Source organism: Thamnophis sirtalis, unplaced genomic scaffold (assembly GCF_051295495.1).
Source record: "Thamnophis sirtalis isolate CommonGarterSnake01/CBP01778 unplaced genomic scaffold, rThaSir2_p1.2 scaffold_11, whole genome shotgun sequence".
NCBI lineage: Eukaryota > Metazoa > Chordata > Lepidosauria > Squamata > Natricidae > Thamnophis > Thamnophis sirtalis.
The window spans coordinates 42091856-42119751 of NW_028261391.1; the positions used below are offsets into that span (position 1 = coordinate 42091856).

The 27896-nt window shown below is 37.9% G+C and overlaps 1 protein-coding gene across 2 annotated transcripts in view; it reads left to right on the forward strand.

Annotated features, from left to right (window-relative positions):
- Window positions 1–27896, forward strand: part of MYO7B (myosin VIIB) — a 77297-nt gene that overhangs the window by 20659 nt on the left and 28742 nt on the right. For both annotated transcript variants that reach the window (XM_087725673.1, XM_087725672.1), the window contains exons 14-28: window positions 757–892; window positions 3693–3856; window positions 7345–7482; window positions 8734–8886; window positions 10204–10299; window positions 11585–11679; window positions 13352–13436; window positions 13524–13739; window positions 16081–16263; window positions 17409–17624; window positions 20013–20174; window positions 22886–22966; window positions 23373–23500; window positions 25233–25359; window positions 26305–26424. In XM_087725673.1, the coding sequence (XP_087581799.1) occupies window positions 757–892; window positions 3693–3856; window positions 7345–7482; window positions 8734–8886; window positions 10204–10299; window positions 11585–11679; window positions 13352–13436; window positions 13524–13739; window positions 16081–16263; window positions 17409–17624; window positions 20013–20174; window positions 22886–22966; window positions 23373–23500; window positions 25233–25359; window positions 26305–26424 (2100 nt within the window). The remainder of the gene's footprint in view (window positions 1–756; window positions 893–3692; window positions 3857–7344; window positions 7483–8733; window positions 8887–10203; window positions 10300–11584; window positions 11680–13351; window positions 13437–13523; window positions 13740–16080; window positions 16264–17408; window positions 17625–20012; window positions 20175–22885; window positions 22967–23372; window positions 23501–25232; window positions 25360–26304; window positions 26425–27896) is intronic.

Consider the following 27896-nt stretch of genomic DNA (forward strand, 5'->3'; position numbering starts at 1 on the left):
GTCATAAAAGAGTGACATATTTGCATTATACAGAAAGCCCTCAACATCACAATTGAGCCCAAAATTTCCATTGCTAAGCAACAGTTATTAAATGAGTTTTGCCCATTGCTAAGCAAGACAGTTATTAAGTGAGTTTTGCTCCTATTTTATGACTTTTCTTGCCATAGTTGTTAAACCATTGCAGTTGTTAATTTAGTTACAGTTGTTAAGTGGATCTGGCTTGCCCATTGACTTTGCCTGTCAGAAGGTTGCAAAAGATGATCACAAGACCCTAAGACATTGCAACCATCCTAAATATATGCCAGTTGCAAAGCGTTAGAATTTTGATCATATGACCATGGGATGCTGCAACAGTTGTAAGTGTGAAAAACAGTCTTAAGTCACTTTTTTCAGTGCCATTATAATCACAAATGGTCACTAAATAAATTGTTGTAAACTAAGAACTACCTGTAGTAAACTGGCAGGAAGTTGGAAGTCACTCCTGCCCCATATTTTTTTTGCCTGTCCATGGTCATTCTGTTTTACTGCTTAGGTAAGGAGATATCTTTGAAAAGAAGATCCAATGGACCATGGCTTCTCTAGTAATTAATAAAAGTGAAGATACTTTGTTTGAACCCACCATACCTCTTTATGGATCAGATTTGGCCCTGTAACTTTTATCACAAATCTATTATTATTGTTGTTGCTCATTTTAGCATAGTAACATAAAAAGAGTGACTGCATTTTGCTTCAACTCAAGTTTTTGAATGTTCCCAGGGGACAGACACCACTATGCTAAACAAAATCAATTCACATCATAGCAGAAGCAAAATCTACATTCCTCCAAAGAATGTCCATGATACAATTTTTGCTATCAACCATTTTGCTGGAGTTGTTTATTACCAGTCAAAAGGTGAGTTTCAGTACTTTTCCATTGGTTAACAGATCCTTCTTTTGATTAATACCAAAAAGGAGATTACAGGTGGTCCTCAATCTACGATCCCAATTGAGTCCAAAATTTATGTGAGGAATTTGTTAAGTGACCTTTGCCCCATTTTGCAACTTTTCTTGCCACATTTGTTAAGTGCAGCACTGAAGTTGTTAAATTAGTAACATGGTTGTTAAGTGAATCTTGTTTCCCCATTGACTTTGCTTATCAGCAGATTGCAAAAGGTGATCACATGACCCCAGAACACTGCAACCATCATCAATGTGAGTCAGTTGTCAAGCATCCAAATCTAAATCATGTAACCATGGGATGCTATAGTGGTTATAAGTCTGAAAAATGGTCATCAGTCACTTTTTTCCGTGCTGTTGTAACTTTGAACGATCACTAAGTGAACTGTTGTAAGTGGAGGACTACCTGTATTTGACTATAAGTATTTATTGTTACTTAAGGCATTTTCTCACTAGTGATTTATAGCATCTTTGTAGATCTTCAGGCTGTTGTTAAACAGTTGTGAAGCCTGATGTGTATATTGTTGTTTTTATAATACAATAGCAGAGTTGGAAGGGACCTTGGAGGTCTTCTAGTCCAACCCCCTGCCTAGGCAGGAAACCCTATACCATTTCAGACAAATGGCTATCCAACATCTTCTTAAAGACTTCCAGTGTTGGGGCATTCACAACTTCTGGAGGCAAGCTGTTCCACTGATTAATTGTTTTACCTGTCAGGAAATTTCTCCTCAGTTCTAAGTTGCTTCTCTCCTTGATTAGTTTCTACCCATTGCTTCTTGTTCTACCCTCAGGTGCCTTGGAAAATAGTTTGACTCCCTCTTCTTTGTGGCAACCCCTGAGATACTGGAACACTGCTATCATGTCTCCTCTAGTCCTCCTTTTCATTAAACTAGACATACCCAGTTCCTGCAACCGTTCTTCATGTTTTAGTCTCCAGTCCCCTAATCATCTTTGTTGCTTTTCTCTGCACTCTTTCTAGTCTCCACATATTTTCTACATTGTGGTGACCAAAACTGAATGCAGCATTCCAAGTGTGGCCTTACCAAGGCATTATAAATATATTTTTGTTAGATGTTTTAGCAAATTCAAGAAACTAGGGTGGTTTTTCACTAGCAACCTCTTTTTTTTTGCCATGTCCTCATAACATTTTCTTTGTCTCACCAGCTCACATCAGAAAGAGCATAAAGAGCATAAACAACCCTTAGCTGTGCTGATTTTAAAATAGGCTTTTCCTCTTGCCCTGACGCTTTTCTTTTTGCAAATAGGCTCTGGTGTACTTCACTATTTGCTGTTGACAAGGGCAGGTTTCAGAATCTGCTTCTGAAATAGCTTCTGTTGGCCTCTTGAGGCTGCTGTGCTCTTGAGGCATTTCTTCCTTGCTGCTTGGTGTCTTCCAGAGCTGGTTTGGCTGGAGATGCAAACAAATCAGACACCTGGATGGCAAACAGACATCTGCCCATGTAGTGCATGACTGGCACTTTATGAAGCACTTGTCAGGTCACATGCTACTCCTTAACAACATGGGTTTATTGGTGTTTAAAGAGTGCCAGTTTCTGCATTGCACAGAAAATTGATTTAAACCAGAAAGGAGAGCTAAATTATGCTAGTTACATATTACTACTTCTGTTTTACAGGCGTTCAGCTTGAAGGGGCTTTGTATAGTGTAATTTTCCCTGATTTTATTACTTATATTAATGAGATCCAAGAGTCTCATACAACTACAGTTTCTAAACCCTCTATTTGTACAACGTATCATAGTTACTTACATCTTCCTTAGTGTGGAGGAAAAGGAAGGGGCCATTTGGGCACTCTGCTTGGGTGTTGGCAGCATAGGATGCTGTGAAGGCTTCATGCCAGACACAACAGTAAATCTTGACTCTCCAGACATTTAGCTCCATATTTAGGAATTAGAAACTGTCTACAGCAGAAGCTGACAGACTTCACGTGACTAGATAAGTTTCCTTATTGCAGGTCAGAAAAAAGCCATATAGAGAATGAAAATCTACTTTCAGCAGTACTTAAAAATCATGGTTTGCAATATGAACATGCTTGTGTCCATATATGTATATTTGTATATACAGTATATGCTCCAAGATTTAAAGACTTTCTGCAGTTCTTTTTATTCAATGGAAATTTGACTGCTCTCTTTTTGGTCTTGATATTGGAAAGTATTTGATCAAAGTTTACATTATGGTTCAGTCCCATCTGAGAATTTGTCAGGTAACAAGTCTGTCATGAGTAGAGATATCTCAAAACAAGAACATTAAGAGTACTCTCTGCTATTTCATCCTGTACCCCTCCCTCCCCTGCTATCAGTAGGTGACAGGTAGCAAAACTCACTCTCCCATCTCATAAGGGAGAATGATTAGCATTGTTCTTTTCATTGTCAGATACTTTGTAAGAGTGGAAACAAAACCAGGGGAAATCATCAATTTTTTAAAAAAACAATTGTCCATAACAAGTGAGGGCAAAATAATATTCAAAGTTTGTAGTTGTGGCAAAATATGTGTTGGTGAAAATATAGGCAATACAACCTATATCATTATACTTTTTTGCTAGCTCATAACTAGCTGATAACTAGCGCTTCCAAACTGCCCATGAGAAAGAACCGTAAGAATTATTTCAATTATAAAGGATTAGTTTAAATGGAGCGCTAGCTATTTGTACAAGGAAAATGCTTAACCCAATAAAGTGAACATGAAAATGCAATTAACATCAAATGGAAAAAAAAAAGGTATTGTGTTTCTTCCCCACAGGTTTCCTTGAGAAAAACCGTGATATGCTTAGCTCGGACATAATGCAACTTGTTCATTCATCCAAAAATAAATTTCTCAAAGAGATCTTCCAGGTCGACACAAGCATGGATGTTCTGCCTTTTGGCCGTGGGACCATTAAGCACCTTGGAAAGGATTCCTTGAAGGTTAGACTAATGAATGGACGTCACTTTCTACCCCCACTTTGATAGATTGATATCAAATTTAAGCCAGTTTGTGCTCAAGGCATAAGTTGAGGTCTCTGGTTCACAAGGCAAACCTTTCAGATGATGGGATGACAGACGCCAGGTGCTGAGCCTCCTAGACTCCAGCAATTGAAGTCAAGTGAGAAAAGGAAAAGAGGGAAAGAGAAGGATTATACAATCAGTTTTCCCATGCTCTAGTATGGCAAGGTATATTAGGGTTGGTGACACTTGGCCACATAGGATGCTTGGGCTTGTCGTTCCCATTGTAGAAATACAGATTTGTGCAATTTATCTTGGCTATTCTGAAATTCTTTTCTGGCATTCTGTAGAAAGAAAGGAAGATGACTAGATCTATGACCAAAATGAAGGGAAAAACATGGGTTAACTGCAGAGTAAGAAGGAAGAATGAACAAAAGATGTATTCCAAATTCACATAAGGGGAGGGCATAAAGCACCATCAGATTTACAAGAGTCTGTTATTATAGCCAAAGTTAATAAAATTAGCTTTGGTTTTTGTGTGTCTGAATGTAGATTTCTTTGTTTGGTTTTCATAGTAGAGTTCACACACTGTAAAATTATGTAATAGCATAATACATAATTATTACATAATAGCATTTTGTATCTCACAAAATTTAAGGACATATATAATACATATCCTTCGTTCTGCATATGCGAAATGATTTCACAGCATCTTCTCATGTATTTATCTTCTTTAAGATTTGGATTGTCATATAAGTCTTGCTGACAACGGAATAAATGAATACACTTTTCTCTTTTAATTTTTTCTGGTCTAACTTAATCATTTTTTCTAATACAACAACTAATTGTATCACTTACTCAAAATATATGAGTTACTGCTTGTTGAATACTACCTCAAAGTAAGTTAAAACTTGATTAAGTCCAGGACTCATTGTCTGTTTTTCTTGCAGTACTATCTTCTTATTTTCGGCTAACAAAGTGATGTCATCTGCATATCTCAATGTTTCAACTGCAATTTTAATTACTGCTGTGTGATCTCTTTCAATTCTGCCACAATATAATTAAATCAATATGGGGACAATATACATCCTTGTCTCACTCTATTCCCTTTTATGAATCACTCTGAGTCTCCTAATTCAGTCCTTACAGTAACTTTTTATAGTAAAGATTCCTCATGCTTCACAGTCCAGTATAGTTTCCCCAAAGACTTTGATGTAGGAAATGAAGAAAAGGAAAATGGATATATTCTCTTGATCTCTCCAATATCAGTCTAATTTTATATCAGAACGCATGTCCCTCTCCCTTTTCTGAAGCCCGCTTATTCATTTGCCATTTCTTTTTCTGAATATAGCTCTGTTTTTTATAACATCTTCAAACAAAGATATGCCTCTGTAATGTATATGTTCACTGGTGGTTTGATACTTTGTGTGTCGTCTTGCATTTCCTATACTGAATACAATATAAACTTTATAAACCAAACTTTAGGCAATCTTGTCCCATATTTGTGGGCATAGTTAGAAATTTAATAGTCTCATCTGCTGCAGATTTAAACAATGTAGTTCTATTTGTGCCTTGTGCTTTCCTCTTTGACAGTTCATCTATTGTCTTGCTATCTAGTGAAGTTATTTTCTGAACTTATCCTGTCTCTACAAATATTTCTGTTGTTCTATAATCACACCCATATGGAGTGTCAGCATAACGTTTCCACTTGTCTTTAATCTCTTTTGCCTCTTTCACATTTTTCCATAAATACCTGTTTGAATATTCTAATCTTAGGCGTAAATTACAGTGACCATATTTTCTTGGGGAAAAAACAAAGAACAAACCAAAAAAAGGGCAAATGTTAATAAGGATTTTAAAAATTAATTGTTCATATTTATAACTTTTTATTACAAAGGAAAGTACCATCTGGCTTTGAGGATCAGAGAGTGGTGAAGAGCCTGTAAAATGGTTGTATTGTTTGTGTATTATTATTGTCTCCTAATGAATGTAAACTTCTCATTTTCAGCAAAAAACACCTATTTGGGAAAATGTATTCACTTAAAGACCATGGCATTCACTTAACAACTCTGGTATTTGTTTAATGATTGCTGAAAAAACTGAAAAAATTGGGCCCAGTTACATGATGTCTCAGTTTATGACCACAATGACTTACAATCATACTTCCAGGGTCCAGTTATAAGTCAAGGACTATCTCTATTGTTTGCATTGTTGTTTTATTCTGTGTGCTTAGTATTGTTTATGTAAGGTGCCCAAAGTCTGCCCAAATTGTAAGCTGCCCAAATAAATTAAACTGAAATAAAGGATTGTCCTTTATAATAAAGTATGATCACTGTGCTATCAATTCACATACAATGTTTTCTTCTTCTTTTAAAAAAAATCTATTATATTCTTTTATTTGATAACATACTTGATTAAAATATTTTTCTTTTTTCTCTCTGGCTTGTGTTCAGTTATAATATTGTTCAAGGCTTTTGTTCTATCATGACAGTTTATTATACAAACTATTTGGATTTCTTTTTCATAATACAGGTTTTTCCTTCTTCCTTTTCACATAAATTAAAGTACTGAATCTCTTCTTAACACTGATTTTATATTCTGACTTATGTTCCCCAGGCAATATCTTATTAGCATTTAGATCTTCTTTTATTTTCAAAGTATGATCTATATGCAAAATTATTGGTAAGATCCAATAATTTGCAAAGTTGTGTATTGTAAAGATGAAATTTATGCTGCTCCTTTCTCCTCTGAGCATTTATGTGGCATCATCATGAGACTTTGGACAAACAGCAAGCTTATATGAAACTAAAACAAAGAAAGGAGCAGACTTAAATATGCATTCATTAGCAAAGTATCTAGAACATTTTACATGGAAATGTTATTTCAAGAAAGATAGAAAAACGTTTTGCTGCAGGTATATATATCAGGTTCATTTTGAATTCCTTTAATGCTGAGAAAAAATCGAACTATTAAACTTGCAAAGTATATTAAACTTTATATATTTGCATATATAGGACATCTATGTCCTATATCAGGGGTGTTAAACTCAATTTCATTGAGGGCCGCATCAGGATTGTATATGATCTTGGGGGACTGGGGTCGGCATGGCAGTGAAGGTGTATGGCCAGCTTAAGGTCATTTGTGTCTGCACCTGTAGTGGCCCGAATGTGCGCAGCCCTCCTGGACTCTGTTTTCACTGGCAGAAGGTTGCAGGAGGCTGTCGTAGCTGAAAACAGAACTTGGGAGCCCATTTTCATTGGCAGAGGCACTCCCAGCCGGTCCTTCACTGTTTTCAGGGCAGCACCATAGGCCAGATCTCAGCGCCCCATGGGCTGGATCCAGCCCGTGGGCCTTGAGTTTGACACCCCTGTCCTATATTTTTTTCCCTGTAAACAATTTACATCATTGCTGTAAATTCTTTGCTGATGGTAATTTGGCATTTATGCCATTTCTGTATTTTCTGCCCTCAGGGATCAGATTCTGGCAAACGCTTGTCTACATTAGCAGGACAATTCAAACAGTCTCTGGAGCAGTTGATGAAAATCTTGAACAGCTGTCAGCCTTATTTTATCCGCTGCCTTAAACCCAATGACCAAAAGAAACCCATGGTAAACTTCATTATGCTCCTCATATGTCATGTCATATGGTTTCAGGAGGGGGGGAATTAATTTTCTAAGAATTATATAATTGATTAATAATGTATTTCTTAGATTTTTAATAGTTTCCAGAAGAAATAACTATATTAATCTGTATGCCACAAATACTGCCAGATGATGTCTTGTGATAAATTCCCCAGAATTCCAGGAGCTGAAGTCCACATATTTTAAAGTTGCCAGATTTGAAAAACACTGTTTGCCCTAACCACAAGTAGAACATATTGCACTTTTTAATTTTCCTTATATAAAGGATATTGCCACATGAAAATAGGTATAATAAAAATTGCAAATTAAAGTAAGTAAAAATTTAATAAGTTTATTCTACACTTGGACCATTCTTGGTTGGTTTAAGTCAGATATCACAGCATTTTCAAGACATACCATATCCAGAAGAAAAGAAATGCTAAACATTGCTTTTTCTTATTGTCACTGGATTGTTCATACCTTGCAAATTGTAAATTATTTTCAGGGGGAAAAACCATTTATTCAGAATTTCCAGACAAGGGAACAATTGATTTCATTTTACATTACTTTATATGGTACATGTACAGATACACTAAGCAGCCCTCATGAGTAGCAACATATAGCTGAGCTTGCCTGATCTCAAAAAGCTAAGCAGGGTAAGACTTGGTTAGTAGAGGGGAGGCTGCCAGTAACAGGGCACATTAGACTGGAATGTGGAAAAATGACAGAAACCATTGCCATTTTGTTGCCAAGAAAATGAGACAGCTGACTTGATTAAATCATCAGAAGCCAAATTTGATGCACAGACTGCTCTATTTCAGAAATATGCTTTTTTTCCTCTGTGCGACCAGGTGATTTAGACCAGTGGTGGGTTGCGAATCCCATTTTACTGCCTGGGCGAGGCTTCGCGACGCTCCAGCTGCCCAGCAGAGCGTCGTGCAGACGCTGTATGCATCATGCGCATGCGCGGAAGCACAGAAGCCTTAAAAGACAGGAAAGGAGCTCAGGCAGGTGGGCCCTCCGGAGCACCATACCGGAATGGTATCTGGTGCTCCGGGCAGGCTCTGGTACGCCCGTACCGGGGCATACTTCCTGCAACCCACCGCCGGTTTAGACCTACCTGAAAATATGATTTAAAAACAAAACAAAACAATATTTTTCATTGAATCAACTTTGGATTTGGTTAGTTAGAGAATGTTTATGTTTCTGTGGTAAATTTGGCGTTTCTTTCATTTTCAGCAATTTGACAGAGAACTCTGTATCCGACAGCTATACTACTCTGGCATGATGGAAACCATACGGATTAGGAAAGCTGGCTATCCAATTCGCTATAACTTTGCAGATTTCTTTCAGAGATACAGAGTCCTACGGCCGGTACCAACTAGAGAACAGGTACTTTATTGTTTTAAATTGCTCTTTTAAAATAATAAGTGGAAATAAAGCAGATTGTTCTGTTCTAAAATCTGTTCCTACAGCATTTATTATGTGCAGTATCAGCATCAATATTAAATTTTATAAATAAATATAAATAAATTGTAACATAACAGAGTATAAGTATAAATAAATTCTAACATAACAGTGATTAACAGAGGTGGAAGGGGTCTTGTAGGTCATCTAGTCCAACCCCCTGCCCAAGCAGGAGACCCTACACCATTTCTGAGAAATGGCAGTCCAATATCTTCTTGAAAGTTCCCACAACGTCCGAAAGCAAGCTGTTCCATTGATTGATTGTTCTCGCTGTCAGAAAATTTCTCCTTATTTCTAGGTTGAATCTCTCCTTGATCAATTTTCATCTATTATTCCTTGTATGGCCTTTGGGTGCCTTAGAAAATAGCTTGACCCCCTCCTCTCTGTGGCAGCCCCTCAAATATTGGAACACTGCTATCATGTCTCTCCTGATCCTTCTCTTCACTAGACTAGCCATGCCCAGTTCCTGTAACCGTTCTTCACATGTTTTAGTCTCCAGTCATCTAATCATCTTCATTGATCTTCTCTGCACTTTTTATAGAGTCTCAACGTCTTTTTTATAGTGTGGTGACCAAAACTGAATGCGGTACTCTAGATGTGGTCTTACTAGGGCTTTATAGCCTTAATTCGAATAGCTCACACTCTGCTAGAGTTCCCTGGGGATGGGCTCCAGCATGAGTCCAAAAGCATGGAATACAAAACCTCTGATCCCGGTGACCAATCCAGATTGGATCTATAAATATTCTTAGTTTTCCTTTAGCACCTTGCAATCTATTTCTTTTATTTTTGTTGAACAGTAATTATCAAACATTTTGAAGTATGTGAATAACACAAATCTGTGGAAAAAACAGTAATTGCTAACACTTCGATAATCAACAATTAAGAGATGAATTAACAAGGTTTCTTTAATCAGTTTATTAGAAAAGATTGCAGATAATCTTAGAATAATGAAACATCAGAGGCAGGAACCATAATACTACCAATTTGGGCAGGTGTTACATATGGTAATTTATTATATGTTTTAATGACAGCGCTTGATATCTCATTTCTCCTGTTATGAGATATTATTTGCAAATAGAGAGGAAAAATGTATAAAAAGGTACTCCCTAAGCATGGCCACAGTTTGAAATGCCAGTTGTTAAAAAATCATATAAATTTTATGACTCAATAAATAAAATTATTTCTTATGTAGCCTTTGTATTTTTACTTTAAATTAAATGAGATTGTTATTTTCCATCTCAGCTGAAAAATGATGTTCGTCAGAATTGCATTTCTATCTGTAAGAAAGTAATGGAAGATGAAGATTGGAAAATTGGCAAAACCAAAGTTTTTCTGAAAGTAAGTTACACAGTTTCACAGGCAGATGTTTTTCATGACTAACTGTGCAAGCCTGTTTCTATTTCCAAGAAACAAATCCAATTGGATTCAGTGGGGTTTATGGTATGTCCAATTGCATGTAGGCTGATGGTATAATCTTAAGCATTTTTACTTGAATTATTCAGATAATTCTTGGTAAAAATAGGTTCCAGAGCCCCATTCTGTTTTGTTGGATAAACCTAAGGCCATATTGGAAAGCAGGAATATCCAAGTGAAAAATAGAGATAGATGGAGTCAGAATTAAAAAAAAATTCAGGGTATAAATTAACTTTGAAGATATAAGATAATTATTCTATTCTGATCAAATAAATGCTTCCTTGATGTTCAAAAAAGGATGTGGAAATTATAATATATAAACAATTCATTTAGATATACTTTTATCTCTACCTCTGAATTTTTTTTTCTTACAAGTAAGATAAGTTGCTCATAACTAATAAATGTATTTTTGAACAAACCCAAAAAAATCTGAACACTTGAATGGTGAAATACTCCAATGTACATATATTTTTATTCCTTTATTTCTGTCTGGAGAAGTAATGGTATGTGCAGCACAGAAGAAGAATAAGAAATACTCTTCTTTTTTTAAGAATCTCCTCAAACCTTTTCCAGACATGACTTTTTACGCCTTTGTTTTCTCCCCATTTATTCTATTTCAAAATGTTTTTTGCAGCTTGATCCTGATTCATGTTTTCATATGGTGGAATTGAATTACACTGGCTGGCAAAAGCTGACTGTTAAAGTTTCTGGAATTTTGTGAGCTGAGCCGCTATGCATGGCATGCAAATTAGTTGGTCTATGACTAGCAATTGGCAGCAGCAGCAGAGCCAGCACAACTGGTTTTTTTAATATTTATCAGGGCACCATTGATCAACTGCCAGTGGGTATAATAATAAATTGAATTGTTAAGAACAATTAAATCCAGCTACCCTTGTAGCAATAGCAGTTAGACTTATATACTGCTTCATAGGGCTTTCAGCTCTCTCTAAGCGGTTTACAGAGTCAGCATATTGCCCCCAACAACAATCCGGGTCCTCGTTTTACCCACCTCGGAAGGATGGAAGGCTGAGTCAACCCTGAGCCGGTGAGATTTGAACAGCCGAACTGCAGAACTGCAGTCACCTGAAGTAGCCTGCAGTGCTGCATTTAACCACTGCGCCACCTCGGCTCTATACAGAATCATTTAATCTGTTTTGCTCCAGCCTTAGTTCAAATAAGTGTGCTTTTATTTTTCTCAAATCTTTAATAGGATTATCACGATACAGTCCTGGAGGTCCAGCGTGACAAGGCACTCAGAGAAAAAGCCATTCTAATTCAGAAGGTGCTCAGGGGAGTCAAAGACAGGTAAACATGTTTAATGGTAGTGACAAATGTGAATTACTAACAGTTACAGTTGTGCATTGTTTAGATCGGGGTTTTCAAACTGTGTGGACCATGGAGTCCTTGACTTCCTCAGGAACATGATAAGGTTCTGTGACAGACTAAAAGATAAACAAACATATTCAACTGAATGAAGTCAGTGTGCCATGATTGGCACTTTGACTTTTGATCAGCTGTTTCCAATATTTTAAAAAACCAACAAGTTGTGCAGCCTGAAAAAGCTTGAGACCCTCTGTCTAGAATGCAATAAGATCCTCAAAGAGCAAAAACAAGCAGGACAGAGAGAAAAGATGGTAGTTTATACCAGTGGTGGGTTTAATTTTTTTTTAGAACCTCTTCTGTAGGTGTGGCCTGCTTTGTGGGAATGGCTTTCCTGCCATGTGACCGGGTGGGAGTGGCTTGCCAGCCATGTGACCAGGTGGGTGTGGCCAACTTGTAAAATGTGGTGAAACTCACTTAACAGCGCTCTTGCTTAGCAACCAAAATGTTGGCTCAGAAACTCTGGCATTGAAATGTACAAGTCTTAAAACTGTCAAGTTACAAGACCCTTGCACCCCTAATTCTTTAGAACCCCCCCCCAGGGGTGTTCAAACTGGATAGCTTTAAGACTTGTGGCCTTCAACTCCCAGAATTCCTCCTCTTGCTCTTCATCTGCGGGGGGAGGGAGCTGGAACTGGTTCTAAATGGCACTGTAGATTTGTGGAACCTCTTCTATAGAAGAGGTTAGAACTGGCAGGAACCCACCCCTGGTTTATACCCTAGGGGGCAAAAGATGCGCCTTCCATTCGAGAAAGAGGAAAACCCATAACTAGTAGTGACTATAGGGGGAGGGGTGCCCAAAAAGACAAGATGACAGCCACTATCAGGCAATTGAAGTCCCACCATTTTTATGTTCTTCACATCACATGTAAAGAAGGGTGGGCTTTTTGGATGCCATCTTGACTTTATGGACCTCTTCCTGTTATGCAACCCTCCCATAACCAAACAAATCAATGTGTTGTCTAGGTTTTAATCTACTCTATCTGGCTAACAAGAAATGAAAGGATAAGGTTCATGATTTTAAAAAAAAACATGTAAAAGAGAAACAAAGAAATACAGTAGTCCAGAGAGGACTGAGCATGTTTAATAAACATGGAAAGTTGGAAAAGAAATAGGAAATGGTGATGAATGGAACACCATCCATGGAGTAACAGGATCACTGCATTTAAACTTTACTATTGTTTGTTCCAAACCTTCTTACCCACAATAATGGAGCCACAACAAATACCTAATCTCCTCTAAAACATGCTAAATCACTTTAACCCATTTAGGCGCTTGAATTTTTTTCTCTCTAAATTCATGATACATTGAGCATTAAAGTGTTAGTGTTAAAGGAAAAACCACTTAGAATAGTTCATGTCTATTTAAGATAATTCCAGTACCCCATAGAAGAGGGAGTTCACACATGTCATCGTTTTCATTTAGAAAATGAAATCACTTAATCTTGATATAATTCGGGTGCTTTCCTGATTTGGTTTTTGGGATAACTCCATTTTTTCTCCAGCACCTGTTCTATTGGGTGTGCTCTGAACACTCCTTTAATATTCTTTTTCTTTGTAGAATAAGTTGTGTTTCTTGTTATTCTTTCTCTGTAAAGGAAACAGTTTCTGAAGCAGAGACAAAGTGCTGTAGTTATACAGGCAGCCTGGAGAGGATACTTTGCTCGTAAAAATTTTAAAATGGTAAGAATTTGCCTTTGACCCTGGAATCCAGCAATAGAAGATGTTTTGCACCACAATTAATGTCAGGCTGTTATTTCTCCCATATAGCTCATATTGGGATTTGAACGTCTGCAAGCCCTTTTCCGGAGCAAACAGCTTATGAAGAAGTATGAAGAAGCCCGTGGGAACATGATTAAGTTTCAAGCGTTGTGCCGAGGTTACCTGATGCGCCAGAAAATTGCTGAGCAGCTGAAAGCTGTGTGTGTGATACAGGCTTATGCCAGGGGAATGTTTGTTCGTAAGACTTTGCACAAAATGAAGAAGGTAGGTAGTATGATTGGAAACATGGAAATAGGAATCACACAAGTCTTGTTCATAGAACTTGTGAAGAATAGTAATTTTGATGATGGAATAAAATAGCTACTGTATTTTTCGGAGTATAAGACGCACCCTTTTCCCTCAAAAAAGAGGCTGAAAATCTGGGTGCGTCTTATACACTGAATACAGCATTTTTGTCCTATCAAAACCCTGCCCTCTTTGCAAAAATGGCTGTGCATAGCCTTTTGGGGGCTTCCAGAGTGTCCTGGGGGCTGGGGAGGGCAAAAATGAATGAAAAACAGGCCATTTTTTGCTCATGTTTCCCAGCCCCCAGGAGCACTCTATAAGCCTCCTAAAGGCTATGCATGCCCGTTTTCATGAAAAACAGGCCATTTTTGGAAGGTCTGCAGAATGCAAAAACTTTTTTTTTAAATTTGCCTCTTCAAAATCTTGTTGGGTCTTATATTCCGGTGCCTCTTATACTCCCCAAAATACAGTATACCTCCAAAGAGAGTGACTAGTTATAGCTTGTTTACTATAATTAAAGTGTTGAAGCTGGGAACTCATAACTAGGACATGGGAACAGAATGGCTAAAATTAGTATTATATCAGCCTGTTTCTTTGTTAAATAAATATTTAAAAATAACAGTGTCAAAATTACTTAAGATTATTGTCAATACAACAATCCATTATTACGCATCCCTGACAGATGGCCATTTGGCATTACTTAATGTTTTCAGAAAAAGAGAGTTCACCTTTTTCTGAGGCAGTGGTTTTTCCCGGTGATTAGCTATTACCATCAGTACTTGTCTTAATGTCCAATCAAAATCTACTCCCCTCCAGCTCAAACCTATTCCTTCTTGTCTTGTCTTCTAAAACATCTGGAAAATTTTGCCCTGTCTCTTATCTATGACAATCCTTCAATACCTCAGTTGCTGAATAATCTCAATTTTTGATTTGATAGAAGATAAAAATGTATAAAGTTTTCTTCTACAATAATTTCTTGAAAAGGGTGAACTCAATATTTTGCTTTAAAGTGGGTTTTAAGGTATAATGGGATGCACTTGAAGGCATACATACTTAGGATGTGGTATGTGCTGCCTGCCTGCCTGCCTGCCTCAGGTGAGGACCGTCTAAGGCAGTGGTTCTCAACCTTCCCAATGCCGTGACCCTTTAATACAGTTCCTCATGTTGTGGTGACCCCCAACCATAAAATTGGTGTCTCGGTTCCTAAGACCATCGAAAATATGTGTTTTCCAATAGTCTTAGGCGACCCCTGTGAAAGGGTCGTTCAACACCCAAAGCAGTCCTGACCCACAGGTTGAGAACCACTGGTCTAAGGCCTTTTTCTCTGCAAATCTTACAATACCCATGATCCTTAGGAGAGCCCATTCAGCAAATGCTACCATCAGGTACATTTCCACAGACAAATTCCTTCTGACCAGAGTTACTAGGGAGTAGTCAGCAGAAGGAAAATACATATGATGATATTAAAACCCTTTCAGAATGGAGTCACGCTTTCGGTAAGAAATCAAGTCTATATCATGTGTTTAGTCAAAAAACTAAAAAATTGAAAGGAAACAAAAGGAAAGGAGAAAAAAGATTAAAGAAAACTGACTTCTGAAAGGATTATCTCAGTAGCAACTCCTTAAACCAGGAAGACAGAGATGGAATAACAAGAAGGTATAATAAAGTCACCAAACCCCAATAATCTTCTGTATGATCAAATCCAAATATCAACCCATAGCCAGCTTACTATTTCTTAGATTGCAACTATTTTCCAGACTGGTTTCTGGATCTGGGCGCTACTTATCTTTTTGAGCCAGCCCTGGGAGAGTACTCTCATTCCTTTAGGAAAGGCAAGAAAAGGACAATATCTTAGTTCATTAGTGTTTGATTTTTGCAAGTTTCAGATTTCTCTGCCCATTTACCTGTATCAACATATCAGGTTTTCCTTTCTGAATCTCTTGAGTGGGATTTCTTTTGCTTAACTAGATGAGGCCACTGGGCCAAAATATAAATACAGTAGCTTTCTGTTAACATTTAAACATCCCTCAGTTCCTTGAAGCAATGTTTAATAAATTTCCAGGAATAAAATTATTGTTGGAGCAGCCGGAGCATGTTTGCGGTAGTGCCTCCTGGTTTTTATTTTATTTTATCAATTTTTAGGGCTCCCATTGGATCTTTTTTTATTGTTGGAGTTTCCAGTGTCAAATCATTGAATAGTAACTAATTTTGTTACTTTGTTCTGATGATGCAGGAGTAGTTATAAAGTGCAATTTGTACATATAAAGTCCTAACTCAATCCCTAAGTCCACCTTAATGGATTCCTTTCATTTATTTACAGGAACATTTGGCAATTCCAGAATCAGAAGATTATAGTAAGAAATTAAAAGTAAAGGATTCTGAAGAAAACAAACATGGATCAATGTATGATGACATCAGTGATCAGGAAATGGTGGACAGAGTATTTGGTTTCTTGCCTTCTTTCATTGGAGGGCAAGAAGGCCAAGCTCCTTTGGGCTTTGAGGTAAGAAGAGATGGAGATATAATTAAATTATAGCATAGCAATTAGACTTATATACCGCTTCATAGGGCTTTCAGCTCTCTCTAAGCGGTTTACAACGTCAGCATATTGCCCCCAACAATCCGGGTCCTCATTTTACCCACCTCAGAAGGATGGAAGGCTGAGTCAACCCTGAGCCGGTGAGATTTGAACAGCCGAACTGCAGAATTGCAGTCAGCTGAAGTAGCCTGCAGTGCTGCATTTAACCACTGCGCCACCTCGGCTCTTATTGATTGTCTATTGTAATAGTATCACCTTCTGAGGTTGGAGAAAGAGCAATAGCCTAGACAACAATCTGGTGAACAAAATCTGACTCCAAAGGAGAAAATGGCAAATGCATTTAGGAGGGACCCTCCCTGGTTTTTGGTGAGTAAAAGTGAGAAACCAGAGAGGTACCTTCAGATTTGCAAGCTTCTAGCAACGTAACCTTGTAATAAAAATAGGTCTAGTTTTCCTGATTGTGCTTCTTGAATAATGAAGTAATTTTGAGGAACTTATGAGCACTTTTGAACATTTCAAAATATATCATTAAAATGGCTGCATTGCTGATTGCAACTAAAGTAAAAATAATGATTGACCAGAAAGAAAAACTGATAAAGTTATTTCACATTACCTCCTTTATCCACCCCCACAACTTACAGTTGCCCTATTTCTGGGCAGTGAATACCATGCAAAAGTAGAGCAATGGATTTCATCCACTCACCATTTTAAGTTTATTTTCTGGGAGACATTAGGAAGTTGACCAGAAAATCCCCATTTCTCAGAAGTCAAATCTCTGAGGCTGCCATAGCAATTTGAGCAAGATGGCTGTCCTCTCATTTTCCAGAGCTATAAACCTGCTGGAGACTGCTGTCTATCAATCTCTTCATGGGGAGCAGCTGTTTGGAGCACTTGTCCAGAGAGGCCTTCTTCATTCCACTGTTGTCATAGGCATCATTTCTGTGGAATCATCTTCAGTCTACCTTTCTTTCCTGGAATGCAATCCCTGAGTGCTGAAGAGGACGTTATTTAGATTTTTTATGCCTGCAATTTCAACACCTATATCAAGTCTAAGTTAACAACACTAGGGAATTAAAACAAAACTGTTTTTCTACTTCTGTACCTTGTAGGACCTGGAGAAAAAAACACAGACACACAAGCTGCATGAGATAGACCTGGATATGATCCCCATAACAGTAGAGCTGAATGAGGAGGCAGATGACTTGGCACAATACAACTTCCCCAAATTTGCAGCAACTCACTTCCAGGGATCTGCCACTTATACACACATTAGACGTCCACTGCGCCACCCTTTGCTTTATCATGATGAAAAGGATGATATTTTGGTAATTATTTACCTTAATTTAATGTGTTTTTAAAATCAAAACTCCCAGTTCCTTGAAGTAATGTTTAATAAATTGCCTTTGGAATAAATTTGGAACAGCTTGTTTTCTTTCTCTGATAACAGGCAAAAAAATTAAAACAACTGTTTGTTACATAGCCTTTAGAAACTGAAGTGAAAGTTGTTCTGAATCAGACTATGTTTTTCCTGATAATTGGGAATGTGATGCTGCAGACTGTACTGAATATTATAAAATGGATGTTAATGTAGTGATATGGCTAAGAAATGTATTTGGTTATGTTGATTTTTATTGTGTTTGCATATTGTACATGCTAAGTATATTTTAAGGTGCCAGATTAGAAACCAGGAGACTGAATTTTAGAGTCACTTTAGGCACCAAGTCATATGGGTGACTTTGGATCAATTGTTGTCTCCCAGGAAGCCCTAAGAAGAAAGAAAAGGCAAACTATTTCTTATAATCTTGCCAAGAAAACTGCAATGACTAGGCAATTGTTAAGAGTTAACACTGTCTCAAAGGTTAAATAATAAACGATAAATGATAAACGATAAATGATAAATAAATTTAGAAGATATTACCATAACAATTGATGGCCATGGACCTATCTCCTATAAAATGGTCTTTTTCAGTCATCTAATAACTGCAAATATTAAAAGTTCAATCTTTACTTCAGTTTTAATTAATCCTTTATTTAAAAAATAGGAAACATTTGTCATTCCAAGCTCAATGAAAAAGTTACCAACAATATAAAGATCAGAAACAAAGAAAGCAACCTATCCTACCATGACAAGGAGTTCCAGACAATTGACACAATGGCCATGTATAAAATTGTCTGGTTTAATCCCTACATTCTCGTTTTGTCTAATTGCTGAAAGACACAAGTCACTGCAGTTGAGGAACACAGTTTGTTCTCAATTTTTTCAAGATTTATAGACAAGAATCAGCACATTGAAATTGACTCAGAACAGTTTAGTAGCCTTTGTAGCTGTTTCAAAATGAATATTCTGTTGTTTGGCTGATGAATTCTTCAGTAGATGTTGTTTTCAAGCACTTTTTAAGGACGGATCTGTGCAGAAAATTAAAGGTTTACACCTTGGTAGAAAAGTCTGCTGCAATGTTATTCTAAACTAAAATACTAACATCACCCTATTTGGACAATGAATACTTTAAAGCAGTGTTTCTCAACCTTGGCAACTTGAAGATGTCCGGACTTCAATTCCCAGAATTCCCCAGCCAGCGAATGTGAATGCTGGCTGGGGAATTCTGGGAATTGAATTCCGGACATCTTTAAGTTGCCAAGGTTGAGAAACACTGCTTTAAAGTATTCATTTGTTACTAAACTTAGAAAATAAGTTTAAAATATTAGTTTAAAATATTTTTGTTCAGCCAATTTTGAAAACATTAACTATATTTAACATAAACATGTAGAAATATTGAGGCATTATTTTACCATCTCTCTTGCAACTTGAAGGCCTATCCATTAAAAATGGCACATTATGATACATGATTTGTTTGTTCATTGCTGCTTAATTTTAGAAAATGATACCCAGCAACTTACTTCATAAAACATAGCAATAGCAATAGGAATAGCAATAGCAGTAGACTTATATACCGCTTCATAGGCCTTTCAGGCCTCTCTAAGCGGTTTACAGAGAGTCAGCATATTGCCCCCAACAATCTGGGTCCTCATTTTACCCACCTCGGAAGGATGGAAGGCTGAGTCAACCCTGAGCCGGTGAGATTTGAACCGCTGACCTGCTGATCTAGCAGTAGCCTGCAGTGCTGCATTTAACCACTGCGCCACCTTGGCTCTAACTAACATGATAAAGACCTAACATTGATGTAAAAGGCAAATATGCAGCAAGATCAAAAGTGTAATTTAGATTAGCCTTCTCCAATTTGCACATTCCAGATGTCTTACAATATTTTCAGGCAAAATTTGTGCCCATTTTTCATGGTAAAATATATACAATGAATTATTAATATTTCATTGTTTCCACGTTTTATTTTGGGAAGTACGCATTAAGTACAGTAATTGTATTTAATGAAACCACATACAGTTTTCTCTTTCCTAAATGTTGGTCTCAAAATAAGGCAACAGTAACAAAATTGAATTGTTTGGACAAAATGGCAAAATCATCTATTGAATGAGTAGCCAGTGTTTCTCTTACACACATCATGTTTATTATTATAACTGTATGGTAAACATAGCAGTGCACTAATTCTCATAATGTTCAATAGGAATTAAGTACATTTATATGCTGATGCACAAAAATCAAGAAAGCTAATTTCTCTCCATTCAGCTAATAAGTATTTGTTAATGAAATGCATTATAATTGCAAGGACAGCATGTCTACTATCTGTTCTCACTAGGCCTCTCTAGCTGTATGGACCATCATTTTACAGTTCATGGGTGATTTGCCAGAAAGAGTACGGAATATCAACAGCAAGAGAAGTTCCAAGGAGACACAGATTATTGAAAGCTTTGGCAAAGAAAGCCAACCGCAACCTGTAAGCAGTTATCATCCAGATATAGTAAGGAAAATATATTTTTCATTGCTATAAGCTTATTTAAATAGAAAAATTAGAATCCTAAGTATTTGTTGCTCCACACTGATTTATGTCTAATTGTTATTTGCCCACTGAAGTGTTACTTGCAATGACAATTTCTGGTGTATGATTTTCTCAGACAAATAAATTTATTTGGTGCAGGAAGTCTCTCACTCTCACTCTCTCTTTCTGAAGTGCTGATTCGGATTAGGACTGTCTGATCTAGTTCAATAAACAACATGTAGAGTGCAGAGACATTGTTGGAAATTCAGATTATGCTTCATAATGCTATTTTGCTTTGTAGCATGCTAGCTTCCTATCATTTTGATTTAACAGAGCAGTTAGGACAAGAAGCCTAAATAGCACTAGAAGAGGTGTCAGATGTCACTGACCATTTTGGCATCTGTGGTCTGGACAAGTGCTGCAACATGTAGTTCAGTGGTTCATAACATGGGCAGCTGTGGACAATTTGAACCCTGCAGCCAACAAGTATTGGTAGCCTGTGTGAAGGGCTTGATAATGCTAATCTTTTCAGAGTTATCAAACATCCGAAGTGTGATCTTGTGTGCCATGTACAAACCACAGATTCTGGGCTTCAGTGATTTTAGAAATGTTTGCTCTGTCTTTGGGGCTTAAATGTTAATTTATTTCAGCTACAGCTTGCTGATTTGAACTAGCAGAGTTACTGGGGACAGGGTAGCTGTCCGTAATTGTTCTATTGTTAATTGTAAGCAGTTTGGGTTAGTCAGAAAATTGGGTCAAAGTTTATTAGCGCTCTGTTTATGAAAAGAAAGCACCACATTCCATTTGGATGACAGCACATATAATTTGTAATGCTGCCAGGAAGTTAGTCTTAAGTGTCTACAAAACACTAGAAAGACTCAGCACGATCCTCATCTTACAAAAATGGAAGCAGACTCATTTTCAATTCTTTCTGTATATTCCATAATAGACTAAGAAACCTAGTTTCATTCCATCAGTAAAATAAGATGAGAATGGTTTGCTGTCATAATTTCTTCTTAAATTGAATCTTGAGTGAGAAGTCAAAAACAAAGTAATGTTTTTGCCTTTTAAAATTTCTTCAACTATACTGGTTAATTTTCTAAAACTTACTGTACACTGCTAGTAGAGCAGTAAACACTTAGAACAGTGTTTCTCAACCTTGGTAACTTGAAGATGTCCGGACTTCAATTCCCAGAATTCCCCAGCCAGCGAATGTATAGCATTAATGTCTTAGAATGTCCTAGAATGTGACATTTTTGTAACATAAATGTCTATGACAAATTTATTGATCCTAATAAAGAATGTAACATTTTGTTAAACTCCGCACCCAAGGTAGCCATCAATTAATAGCTATTATTTAACCAATTACCCGTATTTATCGGCGTATAACACGCAGTTTTAAAACTAAAATTGCAAGCTTAAACCCTGCCTGCGTGTTATACGCCGATACTGCGTGTTATACGCCGGGTCCCAAACTGCCTGCTCCAGCTGATTCACCGGCGCCCATGATACTCATAGAAGTGCAGCATCCATTTCATGGCAGCGTCGGCGGCTCTCCAGCTACCCTGCCTGATATAACCCCTACCTTGCAGCAGTGGCGGCAGCTCTCCAGCCACCTGCTGTTCGCTTTAACCCCATCATTGAACAAGCGGCGGCTGGAGAGCCGCCCGCTGCATGATTTAACCCCATCCTAGCAGCAGCGGCTCGCAGCGGCCAGAGAGCCGCCCGCTGCCTGTATTTTTTCTCCATCATTGCGTGTGCTTACCTTCCCGCCCGCCTGCTCTCTGGTCCCAAGTGTACGCGCCGGCATTCTCCCAATCAGCTGTGAGTCCGCAGCCGCCCGCGCTGCTGTTTTAAAGGCTGCTCCTCAGGACCCTCCGAGGCCACCGTACTTCTGACGAGTGACGTCCCTGACGTTACGCTGAGGACGTTACTCGTCAGCGCAATTAAAGAGTAACCTGAGTCTGCTAGCGACACAGGCCAGGTACTGTGGTGAAAACAAAAACATATAGAAATAGGGGTTTATGTGGGGGGGGCTTGTTATGTGGCGCAGGGGGAAAGAGTATGTGATATGGGGGGTGGGGTTATATGGTACAGGTGGTATCAGGACTATGTGGTACAGGGGGATTAGGTTGTACAGGTGGATCTGGGGGGGGGATTAGGTGGTACAGGGGGATCAGAGGGGGGAAAATGATGTGACAGAAGAGGGTGGGGAAGTAATTCATGTTCTAATGTTATAAATTTTAATCCAACATTAAGTTCCGAGCTTCCAAGTCATTTATTTTTAATGAAAAAAATTTTTACTCAAATTTTTGTGTTAAAATGGGGAATGCGTGTTATACGCCGGTGCGTGTTATACGCCGATAAATACGGTACTTTTACGCCATTCTATTTCTGAAGACAAGTGACTTAAAATACTAATTTAAAAAATTATAATATAAAAATAGTAACATAAGCAGTAATATCTTGATGGGTAATTAAGTGACACTACAAAGAGGAGAAAAAGATTTCTTTCCAAAATTATTTGTTACAAATAACGATAAAAAACAATTTTCAAGACTTTAAAAAACTGCTTTCTTCATATTATAACCCAATGCTTATGAGTGCTGGCTCCCCTTCTTTTTTACAGTTTCTATCTGTTTTAGGGAATCAAGCTAACTCTTTTCTTCTTCTTCATAAATTGGATAACTTAGGTAGACATCAAAAAAGCTAACAAGTTCTCCAAGGTAATTTCTTCTGTGAAATTGAAGCGCAACTCCAAAATGGCTGATAAGGTTTGTTGCATATTTTCTTCTCACCATCCAATAGGCATTACAGTGTCCTATTGAAAATAGATGTTGTGGGGCTTATTGCAAGGCAGAAACTTTCTGAGAAAGCAGCAGACATGTGCAGATGTTTCCGCTTCCTCTTGTATCTTGAATATAAAATGAATAATGCCAACAAACTATATTGCAGATGAACAGACATGCATTCCCCATGTCCAAAGCAACATAGGAAAAATGGAGCATATATCTTGCCTATAATAGGAACTTCCTACTTTGTTTTGAGATTAGTCTGGTCCAAACATTTAAAGCGGACCAGGTTGGAGGGGCTGAGCTGGTGTTCCATTCCAGCATGGATTGGATGCCATTTAAAACAATTCTAATCAAAAAAAGGTGAATGGTTTTATGCTTATTTTAGATAAAAAGCCAGCTGATGAATGGGGAAGATATGTTTCAGGAGGAATGCTCTGAGTCTGAGAGGCCTATGTCTAACCTTGAAAAAGTGCAGTTTATCATTGGAAATGCTATCCTGCGTCCTGCCATCAGGTATTACATTTATTAAATAGTACCTTTATTTTCAATAGCAAATGCACAGATCCAGATGTGCATCTAAAATGGCTTGAATAAAACTCAGATTTCCTTCAGGTATTGAAATCATGTACGTATGTGTATGTTTTTTGCAATAAGGCTATATAAAAAGCTATTAAGCTTCATCAGAGGTGTTCCTGGTATCACTAATTATGTGGTTGGTACTTATGTCACTTGTTTCTTGCATGTCTGACATTAACACTCTAAAGCAGTGTTTCTCAACCTTGGCCACTTGAAGATGTCCGGACTTCAACTCCCAGAATTCCCCAGCCTGCTGGCTGGGGAATTCTGGGAGTTGAAGTCTGGACATCTTCAAGTGGCCAAGGTTGAGAAACATGGCTCTAAAGCATACTTTTTCTGATGGCCTATTTCAGTGATGGTGAACCTTTTTTGGCTCGAGTGCCATAAGCAGGGAGAGCGCAGGGGGGTTGTGTGCAGACGTGCCGCACCCACAATGCAATGTGCTCCCCCAGCACGCATGCGTGCATGACAGGCGCTCCCCCCCCACATTTCTTGCATGCTTTTTTTGTCCTCCCCAGGCTTCAGAGGCTTTATAGGAGCCTGGAGAGGGCGAAAACAGCCTCCCCCTCCCGGAGGCCCTCCGGAAGCTTCAGGAGCTTTCCTGAAGCCTCCGGAGCACAAAAACCCGGCCTTACGGGCAAACTGGAAATTTGGGAACAAACTTCCAGTTTGCTCATAGGGCCAGTTTAAGCTTTCTGGAGCATTCAGGGACCTTACAGAGGCTTCCCTGAAGGCTCCAGAGGATGAAAAACGACCCAACGGACAAACCCAAAGTCCTATAAAGCCTCTGGAGCCTGGGGAGGGTGACAAATGGTCTTAAAAAAGGCTGAACTCAGCTGGCCAACGTGCACATGTGGGCAGGGTAACTCCTTGCGTGCCTGACAAATGGCTCCGTGTGCCACCTGTGGCACACGTGCCATAGGTTCGCCATCCCAGACCTATGTTGTTTTTAATTTTCTTTTCAAGAAGCTTGAAGCAAAGTTTTTTCTACTGCTTTTGAGCTGAATTTCAGGATTTTTAAATATAAAGGTATAATATACTGTTTATTTTTGTATCAGGTGCATTTTTAAAGAAAAGTCATAAAATATTTTAGTTAAGCTTACACTTAAGTGAACAATATAATGCATGAGGTTTTAAATCTCTTAAATTTCATGTGAGATCCTCCATTTTTTGTTCAGTAACAAGAGTGAAGTTTCACAACTCATCTAAAGGACTCATTGGTTTGATTTTTTTTTTCCTGCAAAGTAAACATTTTTTATAGGTAAAACTGATGCACAGGGCATGAAATAACCCTGAAAACCAAAATGTATAAGTAACAGAGAATGACAGATATATTCAACACTGCATCCACCTTTCCCCTATGACACTTCAATTGTGCATTTTTCTATTTGTTTTGTTGAGAAAGTATTTGGGTTTTTAAAATCTTTTTTTTCCCCATTACAATTTTCCTTTTCCCCCTTATTATGCAAAATAGGAATGTCATTAAATCCTACATTCCCAAAAGGAGGGAAGACAAACCTTTTGGCTCTTCATTCCTGCTGTGGCCAACAGAGAGCACAGTCCTTTTTTGAAAATGTAATTAAATGTGATCTCTGGCCAAAAAAGTTTGCTAGCCTCTGAGATGATGAACTTGAAACATAACAAAATGTCTATTTGTTTTCTATAACAGGGATGAGATTTATTGCCAGATCTGTAAACAACTCACTGAAAATAAAAATAAAACTAGTTATCACAGAGGTTGGATCTTGCTGTCACTCTGCCTTGGTTCTTTCTGCCCTTCAGACCAGTTTGTGAAGGTACTGATTCTGTAGTTGTTTGCTCCTAGTAAGAGCTACTTCAGTTAGTTGCTGAGGACCATGTGTAGAACAAAGCTTTAGCTCCAAGGTGACAAATGTCTTCAGAGTAGGGGCCAGATAAACTGCTGCCATCATTCTGGAGTACTTTTTGCACAAGTTGCACAGAGACAGCTGGTGAAGCCATAGTTAAAATAGTTGCCTGAGGAAGCAGCAAGCACTCTTTCTGTGCATATGAGGTAAATGTATTTCATTTAGGACCATGGGCTAGATCAGCGCCGCCCAACCTTTTGGTCACCAGGGATCAGTTCTGTGGAGAGAGGTTTTTCCACAGACCAGATGGGACATGTTTTCACATGCTGCCTGCATTGCGTGGATGGGGATTTACTTGTTTGCGTGGGCCAATTTCTGGCCAGTCCACATTCCGGGGGTTGAGGACCCCTTGGCTAAATGGTTTTGGGTACAGGTTGCAAAGCTCTACTCTTGCCCATAGTTGCCTAATGCAAAATTCAGCAGCAACTATTCTCTATTCTTTCTAGGATTTCCCTTCTTATTGTATATCTTGATCTTCTTCCTCTTCACTCCCAATTCTTGGCGCTTTCTGTCTTAAAAACATCTTATTGGCAACATTTTAATTTTGACCATTATTGTGAAGTTTGTTTCTGTCTTACACAATGAAGGTTGACATTTGCACTTTTCAGACACAGGCCAAATATTTTCATGTTTGCAGCCTAAAAAATGATTTCACCTTCTATTTTGTTAAGCCCATTCTTAAAGTGTATTTAAAAAATATCATTATACTGGAGACATGATGTTCAAAGTGCAAAAAGTAACATGGAATTAACCGTAAACATTTTCATTATATTCTACTTACTGTTATAGAAGATCCTAACAAACCTATGTGGCCATATGCTTTCAAATAACTTATTTTACTTCATACTACTGTAGTATCTACTAAATTTTATTCGGGGTGGACCATTATTGTATGCACCTTATTGTTCTGAACGGTTGAGGCGAACTTATATGAATGGAACACGATCTGAACCACCTAGCTGGATGGAGCTGCAGGTAACTATTATCCAAATTACATTACATTTTATCTTCTCTTTTCTTACATCTAAAATTATGGTGTGGTAGGACATAGTAATTCTAATTATCTAAATTAATATTTTCCAGCTATGTTGAGTTAGAATTGCCATTGCCCTAAATGTGCGGCATATAAGTGCAATCAAATCAAATCAAATCAACAGAATGAGCAATTATTTTGCAACCTTTTTCTGATATCTTTCCTTCCATGCCTGAAGTCATCTAGAGTAGGTTCCTCATTAGCTCTCTTCGTTCACTTCTTATGAAGGATCCAGCTGACACCATTTAGCTGAGTTTCTTATGAATTACATGTTCTCTTTCTTTTAACAACCTTCATTTGAGACACATTTGCTGCACTAGCCATTCTAGGTAAACAAGGAAAAATCAGTATTTTTTCCAGAACTTTCTTTAAATTGCACAAATACAAGTTTATTTCCTGTGAAAGAAAATAAATTACTGAACTATTGAATTTTCCCCTCAAATTGAATTTTTGCTATAAAAGGGATAAGCAAAAAAAGCTAGCAATTACCTTTGTCAAAAGCAATACAAAATGACTGTGGGGAAAGATCAGCTATTCAAGAGAGAAAAGATCTTACTAATATCTTGAGAGAACAGGAAAGAGTTGAAAGGAACAACTATCAAACAGAAAAACATTAACATTGGAAAGGACTTTAGTGGATGTAACTTTATGAATAAACATTATAAGAGGAACCTGATGATGAGAAATAACATCTTTGGATAATACCATTTACACTTAAGCATAGAAAAAAGTACTTGGGAGTGGAGGTTCGTTCTCCAAGCTTGTGGGTTGGCTTCCAAACATTTCATTACCAGACTAGATAACATCTTCAGTGGAGTTTAGGGGATGTCAATGTCCCTCTGTTTATAATGTCTTTGTGTGGTCAGTAGGTCTTGTGATGGGGATGTCACATCAGGTAAGGGTCTTGTGATGGTTCTTGTGATGGGGAGGTAACATTAGGTGAGGATCATTGGGAGGTGAAGTGCTGGGTGGGGGCATTGGGGTTGTGTGGGTTGATTGAGGGTTGGTGCCACTGATGTGATCCACACCTGACCCATCATAAGACCCCCTCATTTGATGCAACGCACACTTGTCCCATCACAAGTCCCTCACCTGATGTGACCTTTCCATCATAAGACCTACTGACCACACGAAGCCCTTATGAACAGAGGAACACTGACACTGATATCCCCTAAATTCCACTGAAGATGTTACCTAGCTTCGTAACGAAACATTTGAAACCAACCCCCAAGTTCAGAGAATGAACCTCCACCCACACTCTATACCCAAGCTACAGATATTTTCTACCTTTTTATCATTAAGGCACTAAAAGGCATGGAAAAGTTAAATATTGATTAATTTATTCTAATAGTTTCACAAAGCCTTCCCTAACTACATGTAGATCATCTATATACACTATATCAGTGGTCTCCAA